The 22,555-nt window shown below is 46.7% G+C and overlaps 1 protein-coding gene across 1 annotated transcript in view; it reads right to left on the bottom strand.

Moving 5' to 3' along the window:
• The window catches only part of LOC138663821 (zinc finger protein 182-like), a 113,834-nt gene that overhangs the window by 14,285 nt on the left and 76,994 nt on the right, over window positions 1-22,555 (bottom strand). Inside the window, exon 7 of the mRNA XM_069750165.1 lies at window positions 16,258-16,971. Within this exon, the coding sequence (XP_069606266.1) occupies window positions 16,258-16,971 (714 nt within the window). The remainder of the gene's footprint in view (window positions 1-16,257; window positions 16,972-22,555) is intronic.

Here is a 22,555-nt window from a genome sequence, read left to right as displayed (position 1 = left end):
TTGCTATTTAACTCCACCTGAGTCTGTCTTCCTTGCTCCTTGTCAATGTTCCAGTGTTGGATCTGAGCTACTGCATCTTTCCTGTGGCCTGCTGCTCTGCTAGATAAGTGTTACTTTGTTTTTGTTTCCGTTTTTTCTGTCCAGCTGTGCTATTCTCTTTTGCTGGAAGCTCTGAGACGCAAAGGGTGCACCGCCGTGCCGTTAGTTCGGCACGGTGGGTCTTTTTGCCCCCCTTGCGTGGTTCTGCTTTAGGGTTTTTTGTAGACTGCATAGTTCTCTTTGCTATCCTCGCTCTGTCTAGAATATCGGGCCTCACTTTGCTGAATCTATTTCATTCCTACGTTTTGTCTTTTCATCTTGCTAACAGTCATTATATGTGGGGGGCTGCCTATTCCTTTGGGGTATTTCTCTGAGGCAAGTCAGGCTTGTATTTCTATCTTCAGGCTAGTCAGCTCCTCAGGCAGTGCCGAGTTGCATAGGTAGTGTTAGGCGCAATCCACTGCTGCTTTTAGTTGTGTGAGGATAGGTTCAGGTATTGCAGTCTGCAGAGATTCCACGTCTCAGAGCTTGTTCTATTGTTTTTGGGTTATTGACCATATCACTGTATGTGCGCTGATTACTGCACACTGTGTTGCCTGATAGCACAGCATAACAGTACAAGGAGCCCCTAAATAATCGGGCCAGCTCGGCTACCTTGGTCTCTCCATTTTTCTGCAATTCTGGGTTCCATCCTCGTTTCTCTTCAGGACAGGTTGAGTCTTCGGACTGTCCTGGTGTGGATTCTGTGGTGGACAGGTTGCAGCAGATCTGGACTCAGGTAGTGGACAATTTGACCTTGTCCCAGGAGAAGGCTCAGCTTTTCGCTAATCGTAGACGCCGTGTGGGTCCCCGACTTCGTGTTGGGGATCTGGTTTGGTTATCTTCTCGTCATATTCCTATGAAGGTTTCCTCTCCTAAATTTAAACCTCGTTTTATTGGTCCGTATAGGATTTCTGAGATTCTCAATCCGGTGTCTTTTCGTCTGACCCTCCCAGACTCCTTTTCCATACATAATGTATTCCATAGGTCGTTGTTGAGAAGATACGTGGCACCTATGGTTCCATCTGTGGAGCCTCCTGCCCCTGTTTTGGTGGAGGGGGAATTGGAGTATATTGTGGAGAAAATTTTGGATTCTCGTGTCTCTAGACGGAAACTCCAGTATCTGGTCAAATGGAAGGGTTATGCTCAGGAGGATAATTCCTGGGTTTTTGCCTCTGATGTCCATGCCCCAGATCTTGTTCGTGCCTTTCATGTGGCTCATCCTGGTCGGCCTGGGGGTTCTGGTGAGGGTTCAGTGACCCCTCCTCAAGGGGGGGGTACTGTTGTGAATTCTGTGGCTGAATTCACTCCTGTGGTCACAAGTGGTATTGCAGCCTCTGGGCTTCCTCCCTCAGGTGTTTTGGTGAGCTCGTTGGCTGCCTTGCTATTTAACTCCACCTGAGTCTGTCTTCCTTGCTCCTTGTCAATGTTCCAGTGTTGGATCTGAGCTACTGCATCTTTCCTGTGGCCTGCTGCTCTGCTAGATAAGTGTTACTTTGTTTTTGTTTCCGTTTTTTCTGTCCAGCTGTGCTATTCTCTTTTGCTGGAAGCTCTGAGACGCAAAGGGTGCACCGCCGTGCCGTTAGTTCGGCACGGTGGGTCTTTTTGCCCCCCTTGCGTGGTTCTGCTTTAGGGTTTTTTGTAGACTGCATAGTTCTCTTTGCTATCCTCGCTCTGTCTAGAATATCGGGCCTCACTTTGCTGAATCTATTTCATTCCTACGTTTTGTCTTTTCATCTTGCTAACAGTCATTATATGTGGGGGGCTGCCTATTCCTTTGGGGTATTTCTCTGAGGCAAGTCAGGCTTGTATTTCTATCTTCAGGCTAGTCAGCTCCTCAGGCAGTGCCGAGTTGCATAGGTAGTGTTAGGCGCAATCCACTGCTGCTTTTAGTTGTGTGAGGATAGGTTCAGGTATTGCAGTCTGCAGAGATTCCACGTCTCAGAGCTTGTTCTATTGTTTTTGGGTTATTGCCATATCACTGTATGTGCGCTGATTACTGCACACTGTGTTGCCTGATAGCACAGCATAACAGCAGGCTCCAGTACGTATCGTGCTGAGAGAGTTACTAGGGCATGTCAAGGGTTGGGTTCATGAGCAGCCAGAGAGAAGGATGGAACTGGCTGATCAAATATCCCCACCCTGGGGCGTGGCATGGCAAATAAAAAGGAGACCAGTTGTCTCATTCAGTGACTGAGTGTAGGGAAGAAGTCCTCCTGTGTTAAGTCTACTGTCAGAGTCTTTTGTGCTGGATGTTATGATGTCTGGGTGAACTGGACGAACACGTATGTGATATTGTGATTGGACTATATTTGTTTTCTTTATGTCCAAGGGCCGTTATATGCTTTATTTACTGCACAGTTTATGAAGTTTGAATAAACCTGCCTGGACATTGCTTGCCGCGTATATCTCAAGCTCTGCCGAGTAAGCTGAAACATTATAATTGGTGTTAGAATTGCATGCAAGATTGCCAAAGAGTACGGGTGATTGCTGTCTGGAAACTTTATGTTCTGTGTGACAAAACACTCTGGGATCGCCTTTGCTGGGGTCAAAGGACACGTGGTTTGTGCATTGAATCTGAGGCGTACAGCAGGTTTCTGAGCAGGCTGACCTCAGGTCAGATTTATTAACGTGAAAGCAACACAAAAAACAAAACATAAAAATAAACCCTAGCCTGTCCGGCACTAACTAAACAAATACGTTGCTATCTCAACAACTGGGGGGGCTTCTCCCACCCAGCTAACATCATACAGATCTTGAGCAGAGCTCTTCACTCACGTTTGTCTCACACAGGCAGGCAATCTGTGTGCCCCAGGCAGACACTGGAAACACCCAGCTGGTCATCTTTTATTCCTGCAATCATTAACCCATTAGCACCCTGAAGATACTGAGTGGCCTAATTCACATAGGACAAACACCTGGGCGAGATATACCTGCCTCCATCTACCACACCAGCATGAGTCTTACATATCCCCCCCTTGCTCAGACCACTCCGGTCGAGCAAGAACACTTTTGAAACAGTGCACTCGGGATAGGGCATCGGCGTTCCCCATCTGCACCCCAGGTCGGTGCTCCACCGTAAAAGAGTAAGCCTGCAGGGCAAGGAACCACCTGGTTACCCGACTATTACGGTCCTTGTGGAGGTGCATCCACTTGAGAGGGGCATGGTCTGTGACCAGCCTAAACTTCCTACCAGCCAGGTAATACTTGAGGGAGTCGAGAGCCCATTTAATGGCTAGGCACTCTTTTTCAACCACGGCATACCTCTGCTCATGTACATTCAGTTTCCGACTGAGATAGAGGACCGGGTGTTCGACTCCGTCCCTCACCTGGGAAAGTACAGCTCCGACACCAGTATCAGAGGCATCAGTTTGTACCACAAACTCGCTGCTGAAATCAGGAGTCACTAGTACGGGCTGAGAGCACAAAGCCCGTTTCAGGCTGTGGAAGGCCTCTTCAGCAGCTGAGGTCCATTTTACCATGACGGAACCCTTCCCCTTGGTAAGATCCGTCAAGGGAGTAGCCATGGCTGCAAAATTGGGTATGAACCGGCGATAATAGCCGGCAATCCCCAGGAAAGCCTGCACTTGTTTCTTGTTCACTGGTTGTGGCCAGCCCTGAATTGCCTGTATTTTGTCGATCTGGGGTTTAACCACTCCTCGGCCAATCACGTAGCCCAAGTATCGGGCTTCTTCAAGCCCGATGTGGCATTTCTTGGGGTTTGCCGTTAAACCTGCATCTCGCAGGTCATCAATCACGGCTTGTACCTTCTGGAGATGAGTTTCCCAGTCCATGCTGTAAATTACGATGTCATCCAGGTAGGCAGAAGCGTACTGTCTGTGAGGCCTCAAGACTCGATCCATCAATCTCTGGAACGTTGCGGGAGCTCCGTGAAGTCCAAACGGCATATAGACATACTGGAACAGACCTTCCGGTGTAGCAAATGCCGTCTTCTCTCTGGCCGCCTCGGCCAGAGGAATCTGCCAGTACCCCTTTGTTAAATCCAGGGTCGTAATGTATCGGGCTTTACCAAGCCGGTCGATCAACTCATCGACCCGGGGCATAGGGTACGCATCAAATTTAGAAACTGCATTCAGTTTCCTAAAGTCATTACAAAACCGGATGGAGCCATCCGGTTTAGGTATCAACACAATTGGACTGGACCAGGCGCTGTGTGACTCCTCAATGACTCCTAAGTCCAACATTGCCATCACTTCCCGGGAGACGGCTTCACGGCGGGCTTCCGGAATCCGGTAGGGCTTCACATGAACAGTGACGCCAGGCTCTGTGACAATCTCATGTTTCACCAACTTCGTCCGGCCAGGTTTTTCGGAGAAAAACTGTCGGTTCTGTAACAAAAATTGCTTAACCTCAGATTTTTGTCGTTCTGAGAGAGTCTCAGCAACCTGCACCTCTGGTACAGTAGGTGAACAAACCGAACGGGGCAGATCCGCCGTTAGGGCAGAGCGGTCTTTCCAGGATTTTATCAGATTCACATGATAAATCTGTTCCAGTTTTCTCTTACCCGGCTGGTACACTTTATAGTTCACTTCACCAACTCTTTCTCGGACCTCAAATGGGCCCTGCCATTTCGCCAGGAATTTACTATCCACCGTAGGGATTAGGACCAACACCCTATCGCCGGGTGCAAATGTACGGACCTTAGCGCCTCTATCATAACTTTGCCTCTGGGCTCCCTGGGCCTGTAACATATGGTCCCTAACAATGGGCATGACAGCGGCAATACGATCCTGCATTTGTGTTACTTGGTCGATCACCGTTTTAAAGGGAGTGACTTGACCTTCCCAGGTTTCTTTTGCGACGTCCAGCAGTCCCCGGGGACGACGGGCGTACAACAGTTCGAAAGGCGAAAATCCTGTGGAAGACTGGGGAACTTCCCTAATGGCAAACAGCAAATAGGGTAACAAGTAATCCCAGTTCTTCCCATCTTTGTCTATCGCCTTCCGGAGCATCTGTTTTAAGGTTTTGTTGAAGCGCTCAACCAGGCCATCTGTTTGAGGGTGATAGACAGACGTACGCAACGGGTCTATTTGTAAGAGCCTGCAGAGCTCCTTCATTACCCTCGACATAAAGGGAGTCCCCTGGTCGGTGAGTATCTGTTTTGGAATTCCCACCCGACTAAACACTTGTACCAATTCCTTGGCGATCGTCTTGGTAGCTGTGTTACGCAAAGGGACGGCTTCCGGGTAACGAGTGGCATAGTCCACGATGACGAGGATATGTTGGTGCCCACGTGCGGATCGGGGAAGGGGCCCAACCAAATCCATCCCAATTCTCTCAAAAGGGACCCCGATGATAGGAAGGGGTACCAAAGGGCTACGGAACTGAGATTTAGGGGCCGCGATTTGGCACTCTGGACAGGACTCACAATAGTTACGCACATCACAATGTATTCCAGGCCACACAAAACAATGCAATATCCTTTCTGTGGTTTTCTGTACCCCCAGATGTCCCCCCATTATATGTCCGTGGGCCAAATCCAGTACCTTCCGCCGATAAGGTTTGGGTACCACTAACCGTTGCACTGTGTCTTCCCCTTTTTTTTCTACCTGGTAGGGCAAATCATTTTCAAGAACCATATACGGGTACGCTAGCCTAGTGTCAGGTTCTACGGGTACCCCATCTATCATTTTTACATTTTTCCTAGCCGACGTCAGGGTAGGATCTTTCATTTGCTCGCTGTGGAAGTCATCCACCTGGACTCCCAAATCTGGCAGGCAGGGTGCCGGATGGCTGTCTGCCTCCGCCTCTCGCTGAGGTTCCTCAGTTTCCTCTGTTTCCCCCGCCATGACGGAGAAGGGGTACTGAAGGTTAGATTCACTAACCTCCCCAGCAACATCTTCCTGTGGGGTCTCCTCTAGGGACTCGGGACCTCCAGATGGCATGGGAGAAGATTCACGGGTACAGCTACCGTGAAGGAGTAACTGATTCTCCCACAACTGCCAGAAATAGGGAAAATCCCTGCCCAGTATTACATCATGTAACAATGCGGGAACGAGTCCCACTTTGTGCTGCACTGACCCATAGGGAGTAGAAATCCATATGACCGCTGTTAAGTACGAGCGGGTGTCACCATGCACACACGTCACAGAAAACTTGTCAGACGGACCAGACGGAAGTGCCACCAGATTAGCTTTCACCAGAGTCACCACACTTCCAGAGTCTAGTAATGCCACAACATTTTTCCCATCAACAGATAATTCACACAGGTGTTTCACTGTATCATTTTGACCCGCATTCACACTCACTAGCTGTGTAACCAAAGACATGCGTTTTCTAGAGTCTATAACGTCGCACTGCATGGGTTCAGCGGTAACAGGACAGTTCGCAGAAACATGACCCTTCTCATGGCAGCGGAAACACCTAACAGGTCCCCTACTGAGACCACCGTCCAATACTCTTGGTCTCGGAGTGCGAGCAGTCCCGGACTCCTCCCCCACAGTTTTAAGCGATTTTCCTTCACCCGTGGTCCCTGGAACAGTCTTACCGGTTCCACGAGGAGGAGGCACAGTCCGGGGTTTGGCGGTGTCGTCGGGAAGTCCTTCTGCCACGGAATAACGCTCGACCAACTCCACAAGTTGATCCGCTGTCGTGGGATTTCCTTGGCTTACCCACCTTTTCAGCGCTGGGGGTAGTACTCTCAGGTACTTGTCCAGGACAACCCGCTGGATTATTTCGGGTATTGTCAGTACCTCGGGTTGCAGCCATTTCTTTGTCAAGTAGATCAGGTCGAACATCTGAGACCGCGCTGGTTTATCTTGCTGGTATGTCCACTGATGTACCCTCTGTGCACGGACAGCCGTCGTCACACCCAGCCGGGCCAGGATCTCAGCTTTCAGCTTCTCAAAGTCCTGAGCGACCTCCGGGTCCAAATCATGGTAAGCTTTTTGGGCCTCGCCGGAGAGAAACGGGGCAATCAAATCGGCCCATCGTGCCTTCGGCCACTTCTCTCTCAATGCCGTCCGCTCAAAAGTTGTCAGATATGCCTCGAGGTCATCTTCTGCAGTCAGCTTTTGCCAGTATCGACTCACATGGATCCTTCTGGACTCTGCTTCCGGGTCAGCGTCAGGCATGCTCACCAGGCGCTGCGCCACCTGTTGGAGAAGTTGGCGGTCTGCAACCGTCATGTCCAGTAACTCCTTCAGCTGTGCGGCCATCAAGCGATTAGCTTCGTGCTGTGCGGCAGTGGCCTGCTGCTGTACGGCAGTGGACTGTACTAAGGCTTTCACCACGTCTTCTATGCTGTCGCCTGTGCCACGGTATGCCCGCGTTCTCCACCACAATGTGACAAAACACTCTGGGATCGCCTTTGCTGGGGTCAAAGGACACGTGGTTTGTGCATTGAATCTGAGGCGTACAGCAGGTTTCTGAGCAGGCTGACCTCAGGTCAGATTTATTAACGTGAAAGCAACACAAAAAACAAAACATAAAAATAAACCCTAGCCTGTCCGGCACTAACTAAACAAATACGTTGCTATCTCAACAACTGGGGGGGCTTCTCCCACCCAGCTAACATCATACAGATCTTGAGCAGAGCTCTTCACTCACGTTTGTCTCACACAGGCAGGCAATCTGTGTGCCCCAGGCAGACACTGGAAACACCCAGCTGGTCATCTTTTATTCCTGCAATCATTAACCCATTAGCACCCTGAAGATACTGAGTGGCCTAATTCACATAGGACAAACACCTGGGCGAGATATACCTGCCTCCATCTACCACACCAGCATGAGTCTTACATCTGGCTCAAAGCAACTGTAGCAGGGCAAGCACGGTCTGAAGCCATGGAGGAGCTAATCAAGTAGCTGGTTTAGGTTAACATGCAGCAGCAAGCCCAGGAGAATAAACTGTTGATAAAGCAGATCCAGCTGCAGCAGCAACAAATACAGCAGCAGCAGATAACACTCCTGGCAAAGGCCGTCCGTGTCAGGGAAGCCACACCGCCTCCAGGCCGAAGCAATGAGACCCAGGTGAGAAAAACTGTAAGCTAATGGGGTAACTGCAGAAGACCTATTATGAACTGGCCTTGCAGAGTATTTTGAAAACATAGATCTTAGCGTGCTTAAGAGTAACTCTGTCAGGGCACAACGGGTACATCACCACCATGGTGACAAACTTCCTCTATCCCAAATGTTCGACCTATTACACCTGGTTCAAAAGTTATTGCAATCAGAATCCTCCTCCCCAACACAGATGGTAGAGTGGGTCATCATGGACTGGTTAATAAACTCCCCTCTTAGGCTAGTGCAGTCCCGAGTGGTCCAGGGAGATCCCTGGAATGCCTATGACCTGGTGGGCAATGGTGGAAAGGTACCAGGTGGTCGAGAGTTCTTTAGGGAACCAAGGAGTCTTAACATCTTCATACTGAGATTCCGAAAGGGAAACTGACTACCAAAAGAAGGGAACTAGAGCAACATCTGTAGTGCATCTGAGGGCTCAGGAAGCTTCTGAGTTCTTGCTGAAGGCCACATCTAATACCGTAGTTTGTTGGAGGTGTCACACCACACCCTGGGGTACATAGCCGCCCACTGCCCCACGACCACCAATGGCCTGCAGTATAGGTCGGCGCTGCTCATATTTTGCATAGTCTGCCTGCAGTGCTGACCCTCAACATGGCTAGTCTCTGCAGGCATGCCCACTGCTAGTGACTAGTCTATTGGACTCAGGGAGTTTGGTAACACTAGTGAGGGTCACACTTCCTCACTGGCTGTTTTTTGGGAACGTAGTGGGAGTCCGGTGGGTCCATGGAGATGGTAAAAATTACCCTGTCGCTCGTGTGGTCAGAAACAAAAACTCTGGCACCAAGGCTCATGTCATTTGAGTCGTCCAGGACTTGTTACACCCCATAATAATAGAGCTAGACTTTTCTTTATACTGGGACTTAAATCTAAAAGGAGCGTATGATAATGTGACTATACTAAAGGTACCGTCACATTTAGCGACGCTGCAGCGATATAGACAACGATCCCGATCGCTGCAGCGTCGCTGTTTAGGTCGTTGTGTGGTCGCTGGAGAGTTGTCACACAGACAGCTCTCCCTCTCCAGCGACCAACGATGCCGAAGTCCCCGGGTAACCAGGGTAAACATCGGGTTACTAAGCGCAGGGCCGCGCTTAGTAACCCGATGTTTACCCTGGTGACCATTGTAAAAGTAAAAAAAAAAAACAGTACATACTTACATTCCGGTGTCTGTCCCCCGGCGTCAGCTTCCCTGCACTGTGTCAGCGCCGGCCGGCCGTAAAGCAGAGCACAGCGGTGACGTCTCTGCTCTGCTTTACGGGCGGCGCTTACACAGTGCAGGGAAGCTGAAGGCGGGGGACGCGACAGACACCAGAATGTAAGTATGTAGTGTTTTTTTTTTTACATTTACAATGGTAACCAGGGTAAACATCGGGTTACTAAGTGCGGCCCTGCGCTTATTAACCCAATGTTTACCCTGGCTACCAGTGAAGACATCGCTGGATCGGCATCACACACGCCGATTCAGCGATGTCAGCGGATGATCAGCGACCAAAAAAAAGGTCCTGATCATTCCCAGCGACCAACGATCTCCCAGCAGGGGCCTGATCGTTGGTCGCTGTCACGCATAACGATTTCGTTAACGATATTGTTGCTACATCACAAAAAGCAACGATATCCTTAACGAAATCGTTATGTGTGAAGGTACCTTTAATGGTGTTGTTCAAGAGCCAAGGGCTGACACCCGATATCCTTATTTTGCCATGAATGAGGCCAGCTTGTCACCTAGCAGAGGGGTGAAACAGTGAGTAGTTATTGGTACCAGGACTTTACAGATGCGGTGTGTCAGACATTTCCCACACTCATGTGTTGGGTGGTCATCTTGGGGTAGACAAAAGGAACCTCCAGAGTTTCTACTGGCCCAGTTGTCACCGAGAAATTATGAACTATTATCGGTCCTGTCCCACCTGCCAGCTAACCTTCCCGGTGGTTCACTTCCGTAGTCAGTTGGTGCCCTTTCCCAACACTGGGTCCCGTTTGATTGCATAGCCATAGATCTACAGGGAGCCCTGGTCAAGTCCACCAGAATGAATCAGTACATCCTGGTGATCCTGGACTATGCTTCACAGTACCCAGAGGCTGTACCATTATAAAATTCCTCCACTAAATGTATACTTTAGGAGTTGGTCCATATCTTTTCCAGAACAGCGTTCCTTATGGAGATCATAACGTACCAAGGGATTCCAATCATTTTGAAGGTGATGAGAGAGATATGTAAAACACTGCAAATTATACAACTCTGGACCTCAAGTGTCCTATCCACAGATGGACGGTCTGGAGGAAAGGTTTCATAAAGCCAAGGCCAGGCTGTGTCAAAAAAAGGTTGTTATTTTCCATCAGAGAGGTTCCACAGGCCTATACTGGTTTCTCCTCATTTGAACTGTTGTATGGCAAACACCCCCGCTAACTCCTGGATGGAGACCTGGGATGCGGAGTCTACTCCGTAAAGAAAGTGTAGACGAACATGTGGCCCAGATGCAAGAAAAGATTGCATATTTGATGTCCATTGTGAAAGATCACTTCCTCAAAGCACAAGAAACACAGGCACCCTTGTACAATAGGTTGGTGAGGGTGAGACACTTCACCCCTGGAGATCAGGTACTGATGCTGGTACCTACAGTGAGAAGCAAATTTCTGGCCAAGTGGCAGAGCCCCTATGAAGTAGTTGAAAAGGTTGGCGAGGTCAACTAAAAAATCCATCAACCGGGGAGAAGTGAGCCCTAACAGGTGTTCCATGTCGACCTGATCAAGCAGTGGCAAAATAGGGAACCAATGGAAGCCCCTTGTTTGCTGGCGAAGTTAAAATCTAACGTGCCCAAAAGCAGAAAAGCTGAGAGCTGCTACAGCGGAACAGAGACCTGTTCTTGGAATTACCAGGTTGTACTCAGGTCATAGAGCATGAGGTTCTCACAGAGCCTTATGTTTGGGTAAACTTGAAGTTGTATTGGATCACTGAAGCCTGCCGAGAGATAGTCTCAAAAGAAATGAAGCAGATGCTGAACCTGGGAGCCATAGTAGAGTCTAAGAGTGGCAGTTCCAGTCAAAACCTTCAGTTTTGTCCTGAGGATGAGGTCCTACATGACTATATAACCTGTTTTGAAATAAAGCTTTGAAGAATATTGTCTGCCATTCATCCTTATCAGCAGCATAGATTTGGACACCTGGTTTCACCATTTCTTCAGCAGGAACAGGGAAGCTGGTTAGAGTTGATAGAAAGATAGATGGAACCAATTACGGGGCAATCCTGGAGGAAAATCTGTTAGAAGCTGCAAAAGTCTCAAGACTGGGCTGTAAATTTGCCTTACAGCAGGACAACGACCCTACAATGGATGGCTTATATTAAAACATATTCAAGTGTATGAACAGCAAAAACACAGTCCAGACCTAAATCCCAATAAAAATATATCACAAGATCTAAAAATTGCTGTTCACAGACGTCTCCATCCAATATCAATGAGCTAGAGCTAGTTTGCAAAGAAGAATGGGCAATCTTTACAGCCTCTAGATGAGCAAAGCCGGTACAAACAGACCCCTAAAGACTTTCAGCAGTAACTGCAACGAAAGGTGGTCCTAAAAATGTATTGACTCGGGGCTACATACAAATCGCAATTTTCAGATTTTTACAATCTATTCTGTATTTTTTGTACTGTGCATTTTATTTCCATATAGCTTCACAGCATAACCATTAATGAGCACTATACAGCTCATATATTAACACTTAACACTGCTGCATATACAATACACACACAGCTCTTCTACACATGCACGTTTACATACACACTGCTCTGCTACATATGCACACTTGCATACCCTGCTCTGTTACATATGCACATTTACACACACACAGCTCTGCTACACACATATTTACATACACATACAGCTTTGTTACATATTAACATTGACATACACAGACAGCTCAGCTACATACAGTATACCAAAAAGTAAGTACACCCCTCACATTTTTGTATTTTATTATATCTTTTCATGGGACAACAATGAAGATATGCCACTTTGATACAATGTAAAAGTAGTCAGTGTACAGCTTGTATAACAGTGTAAAGTTGGTGTGCCCGTTAAATAACTCAGCACATAGCCATTCATGTCTAAACTTCTGGCAACAAAAGGGAGTAAACCGCTAAGTAAAATTTGCCAAATTGTACCCAATTAGCCATTTTTCCTCATGTGACTCATTAGTGTTACAAGGTCTCATGTGTGAATGGGGAGCAGGTGTGGTAAATTTGGTGTTATCGCTCTCACACTCTTGCGTACACTGTTCACTGGAAGTTCAAAATGGCACCTCATGGCAGAGAACTCTCTGAGGATCTAAAAAAATAATTGTTGTTCTACATAAAGATGGCCTATAAACAAACAAAGGCTCCACAAACCGACCAAGCAGTCCAATATAAAATAGTTTTATTTTATTAATAATTCCAATAAAAGAAGAAGGTACAAAACGGGAAAATAATTACAGGTAAAAATTATAGGCCACAATGCCAAAATCCAAATGGTACAGAAAAAATTGTACGAGGAAAACAAGGATGCACACTCAGGAGAAAATGTGATATAAATCAAGCTGGGTGAAACACAACAGTGTATGAAGTGATAAAAAAAACTATAGGGATCATAAATACATGGATAAACAGGTTATGCTGACGAAAAAATCAAGGTGAGTATCACAAACGTTGCCCTGGTGTGACCAGTGAGTGTAAGGTATCAAAACCATCAAACGAAATCAGCATAAACACACAATTATATAAAGCAACCATTGTGTTGAAGTGAATCAAACATGGTAAAATCCTAAGTAAAAAAGTGAAATGCTCAAGGCAAAAAATACCAACGTAGGGTAAGTGTAAAAGAAGAGGCAGGTGATCACAGTGTAAGATATAAGAATAGTATCAGTAAGGAAAGTCACTCACAGTGAGACTGTAAATCCCTGGCTCCTGAATGGCATCCTCCCCAACGTGCGTTTCGGCTCTTTGCCTTCGTCAGGGGGTGGCGTCATTAGGATCAATGGGAGTATATAAATCAGAAAGGGCCAATAAAAAGAGAAGGTGTGTGGATGTGCCAATAAGAACAAAAAGGGGGCACGGTTATGCTGCGGTGGTGAAGAGGAAAGAGGAAGCGACAGAATGTACTGACCGCGTCACTGCAAGCACCCTGGTCACGTGAGTGATCAGGTGATCGTACTATGTATGGTGACAGTGGGCGGGCAGTAAGAGCGTCCCTAACTACGTGGAGTTCAGGCCAGATTAAGGAGAGCGTGTAATGCACGCACAGTGGTCAAGTCCACACAGCGGTTTAACAACATCTTCCGCTCGGAACTGGCCTCGTCATGGTTGACCAAAGGAGTTTAGTGCACATGCTTAGCGTCATACCCAGAGGCTGCCTTTTCAAAATAGACATACGAGTGCTGCCAGAATTGCTGCAGAAGCTAGAGAGGTGGGGGTGGGGTCATCCTGTCAGTTTTCAGAACATAAGCCTTACATTGCATTAAATTGGTCTACATGGCTGTCGTCCCAGTAGGAAGCCTCTTCTAAAGATGATGCACAAGAAAGCCAGCAGTTTGCTGATGACAAGTAGACTAAGGGTACCGTCACACTATAACATTTCGATCGCTACGACGGTACGATTCGTGACGTTCCAGCGATATCGTTACGATATCGCTGTGTCTGACACGCAGCAGCGATCAGGGATCCTGCTGAGAATCGTACGTCGTAGCAGATCGTTTAGAACTTTCTTTCATCGCTGGATCTCCCGCTGTCATCGCTAGATCGGTGTGTGTGACACCGATCTAGCGATGCGATCCAGCGATGCGTTCGCTTGTAACCAGGGTAAACATCGGGTAACTAAGCGCAGGACCGCGCTTAGTTACCCGATGTTTACCCTGGTTACAAGCGTTAAACTAAAAAAAAACAAACAGCACATACTTACATTCTGGTGTCCGTCAGGTCCCTTGCAGTCTGCTTCCAGCACTGTGACTGCCGGCCGTAAAGTGAAAGCAGAGCACAGCGGCTGTGCTTTCACTTTCACTTTACGGCCGGCAGTCAGTGAGTGCGGGAAGCAGACGGCAAGGGACCTGACGGACACCAGAATGTAAGTATGTGCTGTTTGTTTTTTTTTAGTTTAACGCTTGTAACCAGGGTAAACATCGGGTAACTAAGCGCGGTCCTGCGCTTAGTTACCCGATGTTTACCCTGGTTACCCAGGGACCTCGGCATCTTGGTCGCTGGAGAGCGGTCTGTGTGACAGCTCCCCAGCGACCACACTACGATTTACCTACGATCACGGCCAGGTCATATCGCTGGTCGTGATCGTAGGTAAATCGTATAGTGTGACGGTACCCTTAGGACATGGATTAACTATGGCCTGTGGTCTGAGGGGCCCATAAATAATCTTATTTAGTTCAGTACGAATCAATTGTGTGTGACGGCAACCAGGTGAGAAGTACAAAAACAATTGTGTCTCACTTACTGTAAAGCATGGTGGGGGAGTGTCGTGATTTGGGGCTGCATGAGTGCTGCCGGCTGTGGGGAGCTAGTTCATTGAGGGGACCATGAATGTCAACATGTACTGTAACATACTGAAGAAGAGAATGAAGCATAATCCCCTTGCTTCAAAATCTAGGCCGCAGGGCTGTATTCCAACATAGACCCCAAACACATCTACAAGATGAACACTGCCTTGCTAAAGAAAATGTCTCCCGACCTAAACCATGTGGGGTATCCTCAAACAGAAGGAGGAGGAATGCAATGTCTCTAACCTCCACCAGTTCTGTCATGTCATCATGGAGGAGTGGAAGAGGATTCCACTGGCAACCTGTGAAGCTTTAGTGAACTCCGTGCTCAAAAGAGTTAAGGCTGTGCTTGAACATAATGGTGGCCACACAAAATATTGCCACTTTGGCCACTTTCACTTAGCGGTGTACTCACTTCAGTTGACAGCGGTTTAGACTTTAATTGTTGTGTATTGAGTTATAAGGGTACACCAAATTTGCACTGTTATTCAAGCTGTACACAGACTACTTTACAATCTATCAAAGTGAAATATCTTCACTAGGGTTGAGCGACCTTGACTTTTTTAGGGTCGAGCCGGGTTTCGCGAAACCCGACTATCTCAAAAGTCAAGTCGAGTGAAATCGGCCGATTATGGCGAAAAGTCGAGGATCGACCGAAACACGGAACCCAATGCAAAGCCAATGGGAATTTTTTTTTTTTTTCCTCTCTCTCTCTCTCTCTCGCAATAGGCGTCCACGCCCCTAAGACCTATGTCATCACTCTGCCCACGCCCCTTCATTGGCTGAAAAAAATGGCGCCAAGCGCGTCATACGAAACGCGACTTTGGCGCGAAAGTCGCGTACCGCATGGCCGACCCCACACAGGGATCGGGTCGGGTTTCATGAAACCCGACTTTGCCAAAAGTCGGCGACTTTTGAAAATGAACGATCCGTTTCGCTCAACCCTAATCTTCACTGCTGTCCTATGGAAAGATATTTACAAAAATGTGAGGGATGTACTCATGTTTGTTATATACTGTATCCATATTTACAAAACACACAGCTATGTTACACACGCTCATGTACATACACACATCTTTGCTACATATGCACATTTACATACAGGTCTGCTTTACATACACGCACAAACCTTACCCCAATTTGCAGTTCCGTCCAAGTCATGTGATTAATCACATGTCCTGAAAGGTCCTGGAGCTAGTCGGGTGGCAGGTCCTTCTGCCTCTCACTCAGGATGTGAAGTCTCGGTGCAGGTCCTTCCTCCTCTGCAGCGGTCACATAGATCAGTGTGGACCAGGAGAGAGCAGTTATCTCCGTGAGCGGGAAGGATGCTGTCCCAGCTTTATCCTCCATCACATAAAGCTACCTCTGAACTATAAGAGGCCCTCACTTATTAGCAATATGTTTTCTTGTTAAAATGTGTCTTGTAGTCTAAAAAATACAGTTAGTTTTAGTTTTAAGGTCATTTCTGTTTCTCATTTAATTATGCAACTCTGTTATAAGGTTTTTGTAGAATATGTCAATGAAATTTTATAGTTTCTTCCCATGTGAGTTATTTTTGACTTTTAACAAAATATGATTTTCCAGTAATTAGTTATTCCCTGCATGGGATTTTTGATGTTTAAGAAGGCACCATTTTCGGTTAAAAGATTTCCCACATTCTGAACATAAATATAGTTTTTCTCCTGTGTGAGTTCTTTGATGTGTGATAAGATTTGATTTCTCTGCAAAACATTTTCCACATTCTGAACAAAAATGTGGCTTTTCCCCAGTATGAATTCTCTGGTGACTAACAAGATGCGATTTACGGTTAAAATATTTCCCACATTCTGAACATGAATGTGGTTTCTCCCCTGTGTGAGTTCTGTGATGTGAGATAAGATTTGATTTCTCTGCAAAACATTTCCCACATTCTGAACATGAATATGGCTTCTCCCCAGTGTGAATTCTCTCATGCCTAACAAGAACTGATTTCCGGTTAAAATGTCTCCCACACTTGGAACAAGAAAATCTATTCTCCTCTGTGTGAATATTTTGATGTTTAACAAAAGATGTTTCAAGTGGAAAACTATTTCCATATTCTGAACTTGAAAATGGCTTCTTTGCTTTAACAGCAGTTCGTTTTTTAATGATTATCTTGTAACTTTTATTTTTCTTAGTAGTCTGTAAGGAATCAGAAGCTAGGACCCATTTCAAAGGATCAGACGATTGATCTTTGCTGTCAAGGGATGATGGTATATCTGGAGTAATGGCATTCACTTCAGTGGTATCCTGTGTGATCTCAAGGTCATCTGATTTAAAATTTGAAGATGTCAGCTGTCCCACTGATCTCCTGAGACAGTCATCTGCCAAGAATGAAGACAATTATTATTTTTTTTATAAAACATCTTTGAAATCTATATTTTTGATCATTTCTGCTTAAAATGTTTATAGAAATGCGAAGTTATGTAGTAAAACTGAATTATTCACTAAGACAATAACAGTTCACAGTCTAACAGAAGTAATAGTATAGTGAGCAGAACGGCACTAGAGTAGAACGTCTTTAAACAAGCAGGACTGTTAGTGGACAGCTGTGTATTCAGGCGTCACAATCATAAAGGGTAATGGTGCTCTGCATGAATGTCCAGCAAGTAATCCGTATGCAGTAAGAAAGTAAGGTACCTGGACCCGTCGATGCACCTGTGTGTGCGAAACGGCCGTCGTCCGTGCTCCTATACCGCACCCTCTCATGTACCTGATGTCCTGACGGATGTAATCTTCATTTTTCTCCAATAAAGATCACAATCTTCACAGCTAATTCTGGGTGAGTGCCGCATAATTTTCTCCTTTCTTACTGCATACAGTCTAATAGAAGACCTCATGGCGTCAACCAGTGAAGCGTGGTGATCAACTGTTTGTTCATTCTGCCTCACAAATATTGTAATAAAAAGCCACCTAAAAATGTTATATAGGTGAAAATAATAAATATAAAAACTTCTCCTCATCCTTCAAAAAAAGCCCTCACTCACATACATCATCTGTCAATGGAAAAACAGAGGTTCCACATTATTAGTGGCTCAAAAGCTCTCAAATCGCAACATGGCTCCATAAACCAATCCAGCAAATTCAGCTCACCATAAGTCAAATCTCCCAATAATTTCTGAGCCTTGCAGTGTGACCAAACCACATTTATTCATGTTGTTACGCTCACGCCCTGACTGGTGGGCGTGAGCTCGGGGGTTTTGTGGCCCCACTGTGCCACAAACCAGACTACCCTGGAAGGGGCGTGACTATAACAGCTGCCTGGGTTTTCACTGGAGCCTCTGATGGTGAGGACAGGCTTGTGCAGCAGGCAGCTGCCAGGTGCTACTCCAGGGTGGTGTCTGGCTGTGGCTGCTGATCCCACTTGGGAGACAGGAACACCAGGATTGGTGCGGGCATTAGGCAGAACTGGCAGAAGAGCACGGCTGGAACACAGACGAGTAGGCTGGCACGGCTGAGACAGGGCTGGCAGAGAACACAGGGCTGGCAGAGACACGGCAGGAAACAGGACTGGCTAGGACAGCAGGAACACAGGACTGGAAGGCAGGGCAGGAACGGCAGAACTGGCAGGAACACAGGATTGGGAGGCACGGCAGAGAACACAGGACTGGTTGATGTGGTATATGAAGGAACAGGTAAGGGCCTGTTCACACTGGACGTGCAGGTACAGATATGTAGTTTGGAACACAGGGCTGGCAGAGACACGGCAGAGAACACAGGGCTTGCTAGGACGGCAGGAGACACAGGACTGACTTAGGACGGCAGGAGACAGGACTGGCTGATGAGATATTAGAATCAGGCTGCACTCAGATGACACCCGAGTGCAGTCCAATTGTGAGTGAGATGAAGGAACAGGTAGGGATATATAGTTTGGAGGAACAGGTAGGGACCTGTTCTCACAGGAGAGGAGTGAAAGACTGCAGATAGGAATGGAAAAGCAGCAAGCGGTAGCGTAGCGACAAAAGCTGAGCAGAGCCACAAAGAATGTGGAGAGAAGCTGCAGCAAGAGATACTGCAGAAGCTAAGCAAAGTGGAACCGCAAGGATTGCAGAGAGGAACTGCAGCAAGAGGTTTCTGCAGCAACGGGAGCGGAGCAGAGTAAGACGGAGCAGAACCGCAGAAGTGCGGAGCAGCGGTAAAGCCACCAAGATGCAGAGCAGGCAGAGCCGCAAGAGTGCGGAGTGTAAGCAGACTGAGAACACAAGGAAAGACACAGCAGGGAAGGAAGCCACACAAAAGGAGACCGAGATAAGACTAAGTACAGACAAGGCAATGGAACAAGACACAAGGACAAAGACACAGGGACAAAGACACAGGGACCAGGATATTCTGCCTCCTGGAGGGCGGACAAAGATCAAGGCAAATGCACAGAGAAAAGCCTCCAGAGAGGGAGTAACATAGAGCTAGACCTGGCAAACTCAGAAGCAAAACACTAACTGAGCAAACACATTGCACAGGCCCAGACCACAGGGTGGAGCTGCCCTATATACAGGAGGCCTCTTGGCAATTGGCCAGAAGCACCTTAGGGAGGTGCACACAGTCTCAATAAGAATCCGGAGTTGCTGGCGCCGCCCCCCTATGCACACGGCCAGGAAGTGTACACAGAGCAGGCCGCCATGAAGCACATGGCATGGAACCAGCAGCAGACAGATCTCACAGCATGGCACTGGGTGAGTGAGTAGATGTAGCAGGCAGGTGGGGAATGGAAGGCCATGCAGTGATGCCGACAGGGTTGTTACACATGTATTTGTCATTGTTGTGGTGAGATGAACCCACTTAATAGTTTACAGTGTGCGTGTTTCCTGGAGCACAATCTTGGCACTATGGGCACTCTGCAACGTCCACTGCGTGCTAATTTCCAGAAAGTTCATGTTAAATCAAAATAGTCACTACTTCTACAGTATATCGGAATTTAATGAAGGTTCTAATTTTTAATTCTTCTATTGTTCTGGTTCACATCAGGGCTTCTGCAAATAGTGTGTGATACCTCCTCTGGCATCTGCTCCACTAATATCTGCTTCAGTCTCCAGGAGTGGCCTAAGGGTACTTTCACACTAGCGTTTTTTGTAAATCCGTCACAATGCGTCATTTTGCAGAAAAAACGCATCCTGCAAAAGTGCTTGCAGGATGCGTTTTTTCCCCATAGACTTCTATTGGCGACGCATTTGCGACGGATTTGCACACTTCGCATCCGTCTTGCGACGGATGCGTCGTGCTTTGGCGGACCGTCGGGAAAAAAAAACCCTACATGTAACGTTTTTTTCTCCCGACGGACCGCTTTTTCCGACCGTGCATGCGCGGCCGGAACTCCGCCCCCACCTCCCCGCACCTTACAATGGGGCAGCGGATGCGCCGGAAAAATGCATCCGCTGCACCCATTGTGCAAAGCGTTAAACGCTAGCGTCGGAATCTCTCCCCGACGCATTGCGACGGGGAGATTCCGACGCTAGTGTGAAAGAAGCCTTATTCATTCTGCGTGCAGCACTGGAAATGGAGTATACGTTGAAACGAGAAGCTCTAGTACCAGTACCAGATGTTAACCAGTGCTACCATCCGGTCTGGCAGGGTGTGTGAGAGATGGAATAATCGGCTCACTGCTTCAGCCAATTGGAAAGCATATCGCCAGAATCTGCCAGACACAGCCTTGTTTTCCTCTGGTTCAGTCCAGCATGCTCAGCTCACGGTTTGTGTATTTGTATCCTGATTTCACCCCTACCCGTTCACTGATTACTCTTCTGCTTTTACATTTTGTCTGCCCTACTGGTTCTGACCTGGCTCCCTGCTTATTCTTGCCTTCTCGAACCACCAAACAGCAACTACCTTCATGGCGTCAGCCTAGGGGGACTCTGTGTAAGTATAGATCCATATTTAGGGGTCAAAGGGTGAAGGGCAAGGCAATCCCTAGGATCTGAAAAGTGGAGTAGATAGTGCCGTTCTTGGTAGCCATCTTTTGAGCTGTCAGGTGACCATGAACAATGTCCCAATACATTGTTCCTGCAAACTATTCCAGCAAAATCTGGTTTCCAATAGCTAACTGGATTCCCTTCTGAGCCCTGCCATGCTTCCAGACAGTAGTGTACAACCATAAATAGGACAGTGTCAAATTCATGAAAAGTTGGAAATTATTTCCAAAAATAAACACAAAATATATCAACTTAAAATTACCAGAAACATAAAGTACAATGTGTCACAGAGAAAATTATTGCAGAATCACTAGAATCAAAAGAAGCATCCGAAGTTATCACCAAATAAAGTGACATGTTAGATCTACAAAATGCAACTTGATTAGGAACACAAAATTGGCTGCAGGAAGCGGTTAAATCAGAGTATTTTTGCGACTAACTACTGTAGTCAAAAACTGTGACTATAGACAATAACACATCTTCTGTGACTATAGACAATAACACATTTTGACTATAGACAATAACACATGATCAAACTCAACAGTCTTCATCAGTAAAAAAAATGAGTAACTAGTGTTGAAACGTTTGGAGTAAGAGTATTCGGCTGGGTGGCTCTTCACAATCTAAACTATCTTAGGGTCAATATTTTCTGTCAGATGAGTTTCTTGAAGGAATATTAGACATTTAAAGAAAAGAGAAAAAGAAACTTTTAAAATGGTGCAGAGCCGACATGCCTTAAATTTAGATCACCTGGGCGGCAGCTCACTGTCTAGGTGTTATGTTTGATACCAATCTATCCTTCACCTCCTATATACAATCTCTTGCCTTCTTTTGTCGCTTGCACCTGAAAAACATCTCTAGAATTTGCCCCTTATTCACCATGGAAGCAACAAAACCCTCACTGTTGCCCTTATCCACTCCCTCTTGACTACTGTAATGCTCTATTAATTGGCCTCACACTTTCTCAACTTTCCCCTCTCCAGTCCATCCTTAATGCAGCAGCCCAGGTCATCCAACTGGCTAATCATTACTCGGACACCTCCACTCTGTGCCACTCATTGCACTGGCTGCCCATTCATTATAGGATCCAATTTAAGTTCCTTATTCTCACCCACAAAGCTCTCCACAGTGCGGCAATCCCCTACATCTCCTCCCTCATTTCAATTTATCAGCTTAACCACTCGTTATGTTCCACAAACGACTTTTGACTGACACTAATCCACACTAATCCGCACCTCCCACTCCCAGCTCCAAGACTTCTCCTGAGTTGCACTAATCCTCTGGAAAGCTCTACCCCAAGAAATTAGAACCACAACTTACACAGTTTTAAGCGCTCCCTAAAAACACATCTGTTTAGGGCGGCCTATGATGTTCCCTAATTGAAGTCATTTTTATTTATTTATATATATATATATATATCTATCTGACATCCTGATACCTGGACCTATAGAAGGTAGGAGAATTCTTTAACTACAACACAACCTATAGACTTGCTACAAATTAATCTTCTTAGAAACAAGGATTATAATTAACATATAACTACAAACTACAAAATGGAAAACACAAATTTAGAACATGTAAATGAACAAAGCCCGGAGCCAGAGACACAGGAATGCTGGGGGCCAGATCTGGAGATAACACAGGGGGGCAATAAATCCAAGATGGACTACGTTAGAGAGAATCCAGAGACTCTTTATGCAGATTTCACAAAGAAAGAACCAAAAAGAAAAACCAATGTATTATTCTATACAGACCACCCCTCAGCTTGGCGCACTGCGCTGTGCAAACGATACAAACATGTATCTAAAACCAACGATAAAGGTGTCCAGCAGATTAGAATTACCAGCCAAGCAGATGATGACACCAATGCGCTCACCATACTCCTATACAAAACTGGCACAGTCATGGCGCAGGGGACGGAGGAGATTCTGCAGCAATTTGAAAATTGTTTCTCCGATATCAAAGAGCAGGCACAAACCTATAAAGGACTACAAGCCCCAGCAGC

This window comes from Ranitomeya imitator, chromosome 2, assembly GCF_032444005.1.
Source record: "Ranitomeya imitator isolate aRanImi1 chromosome 2, aRanImi1.pri, whole genome shotgun sequence".
In the NCBI taxonomy this organism is placed as follows: domain Eukaryota; kingdom Metazoa; phylum Chordata; class Amphibia; order Anura; family Dendrobatidae; genus Ranitomeya; species Ranitomeya imitator.
This window is presented reverse-complemented; position numbering and strand designations above follow the sequence as displayed.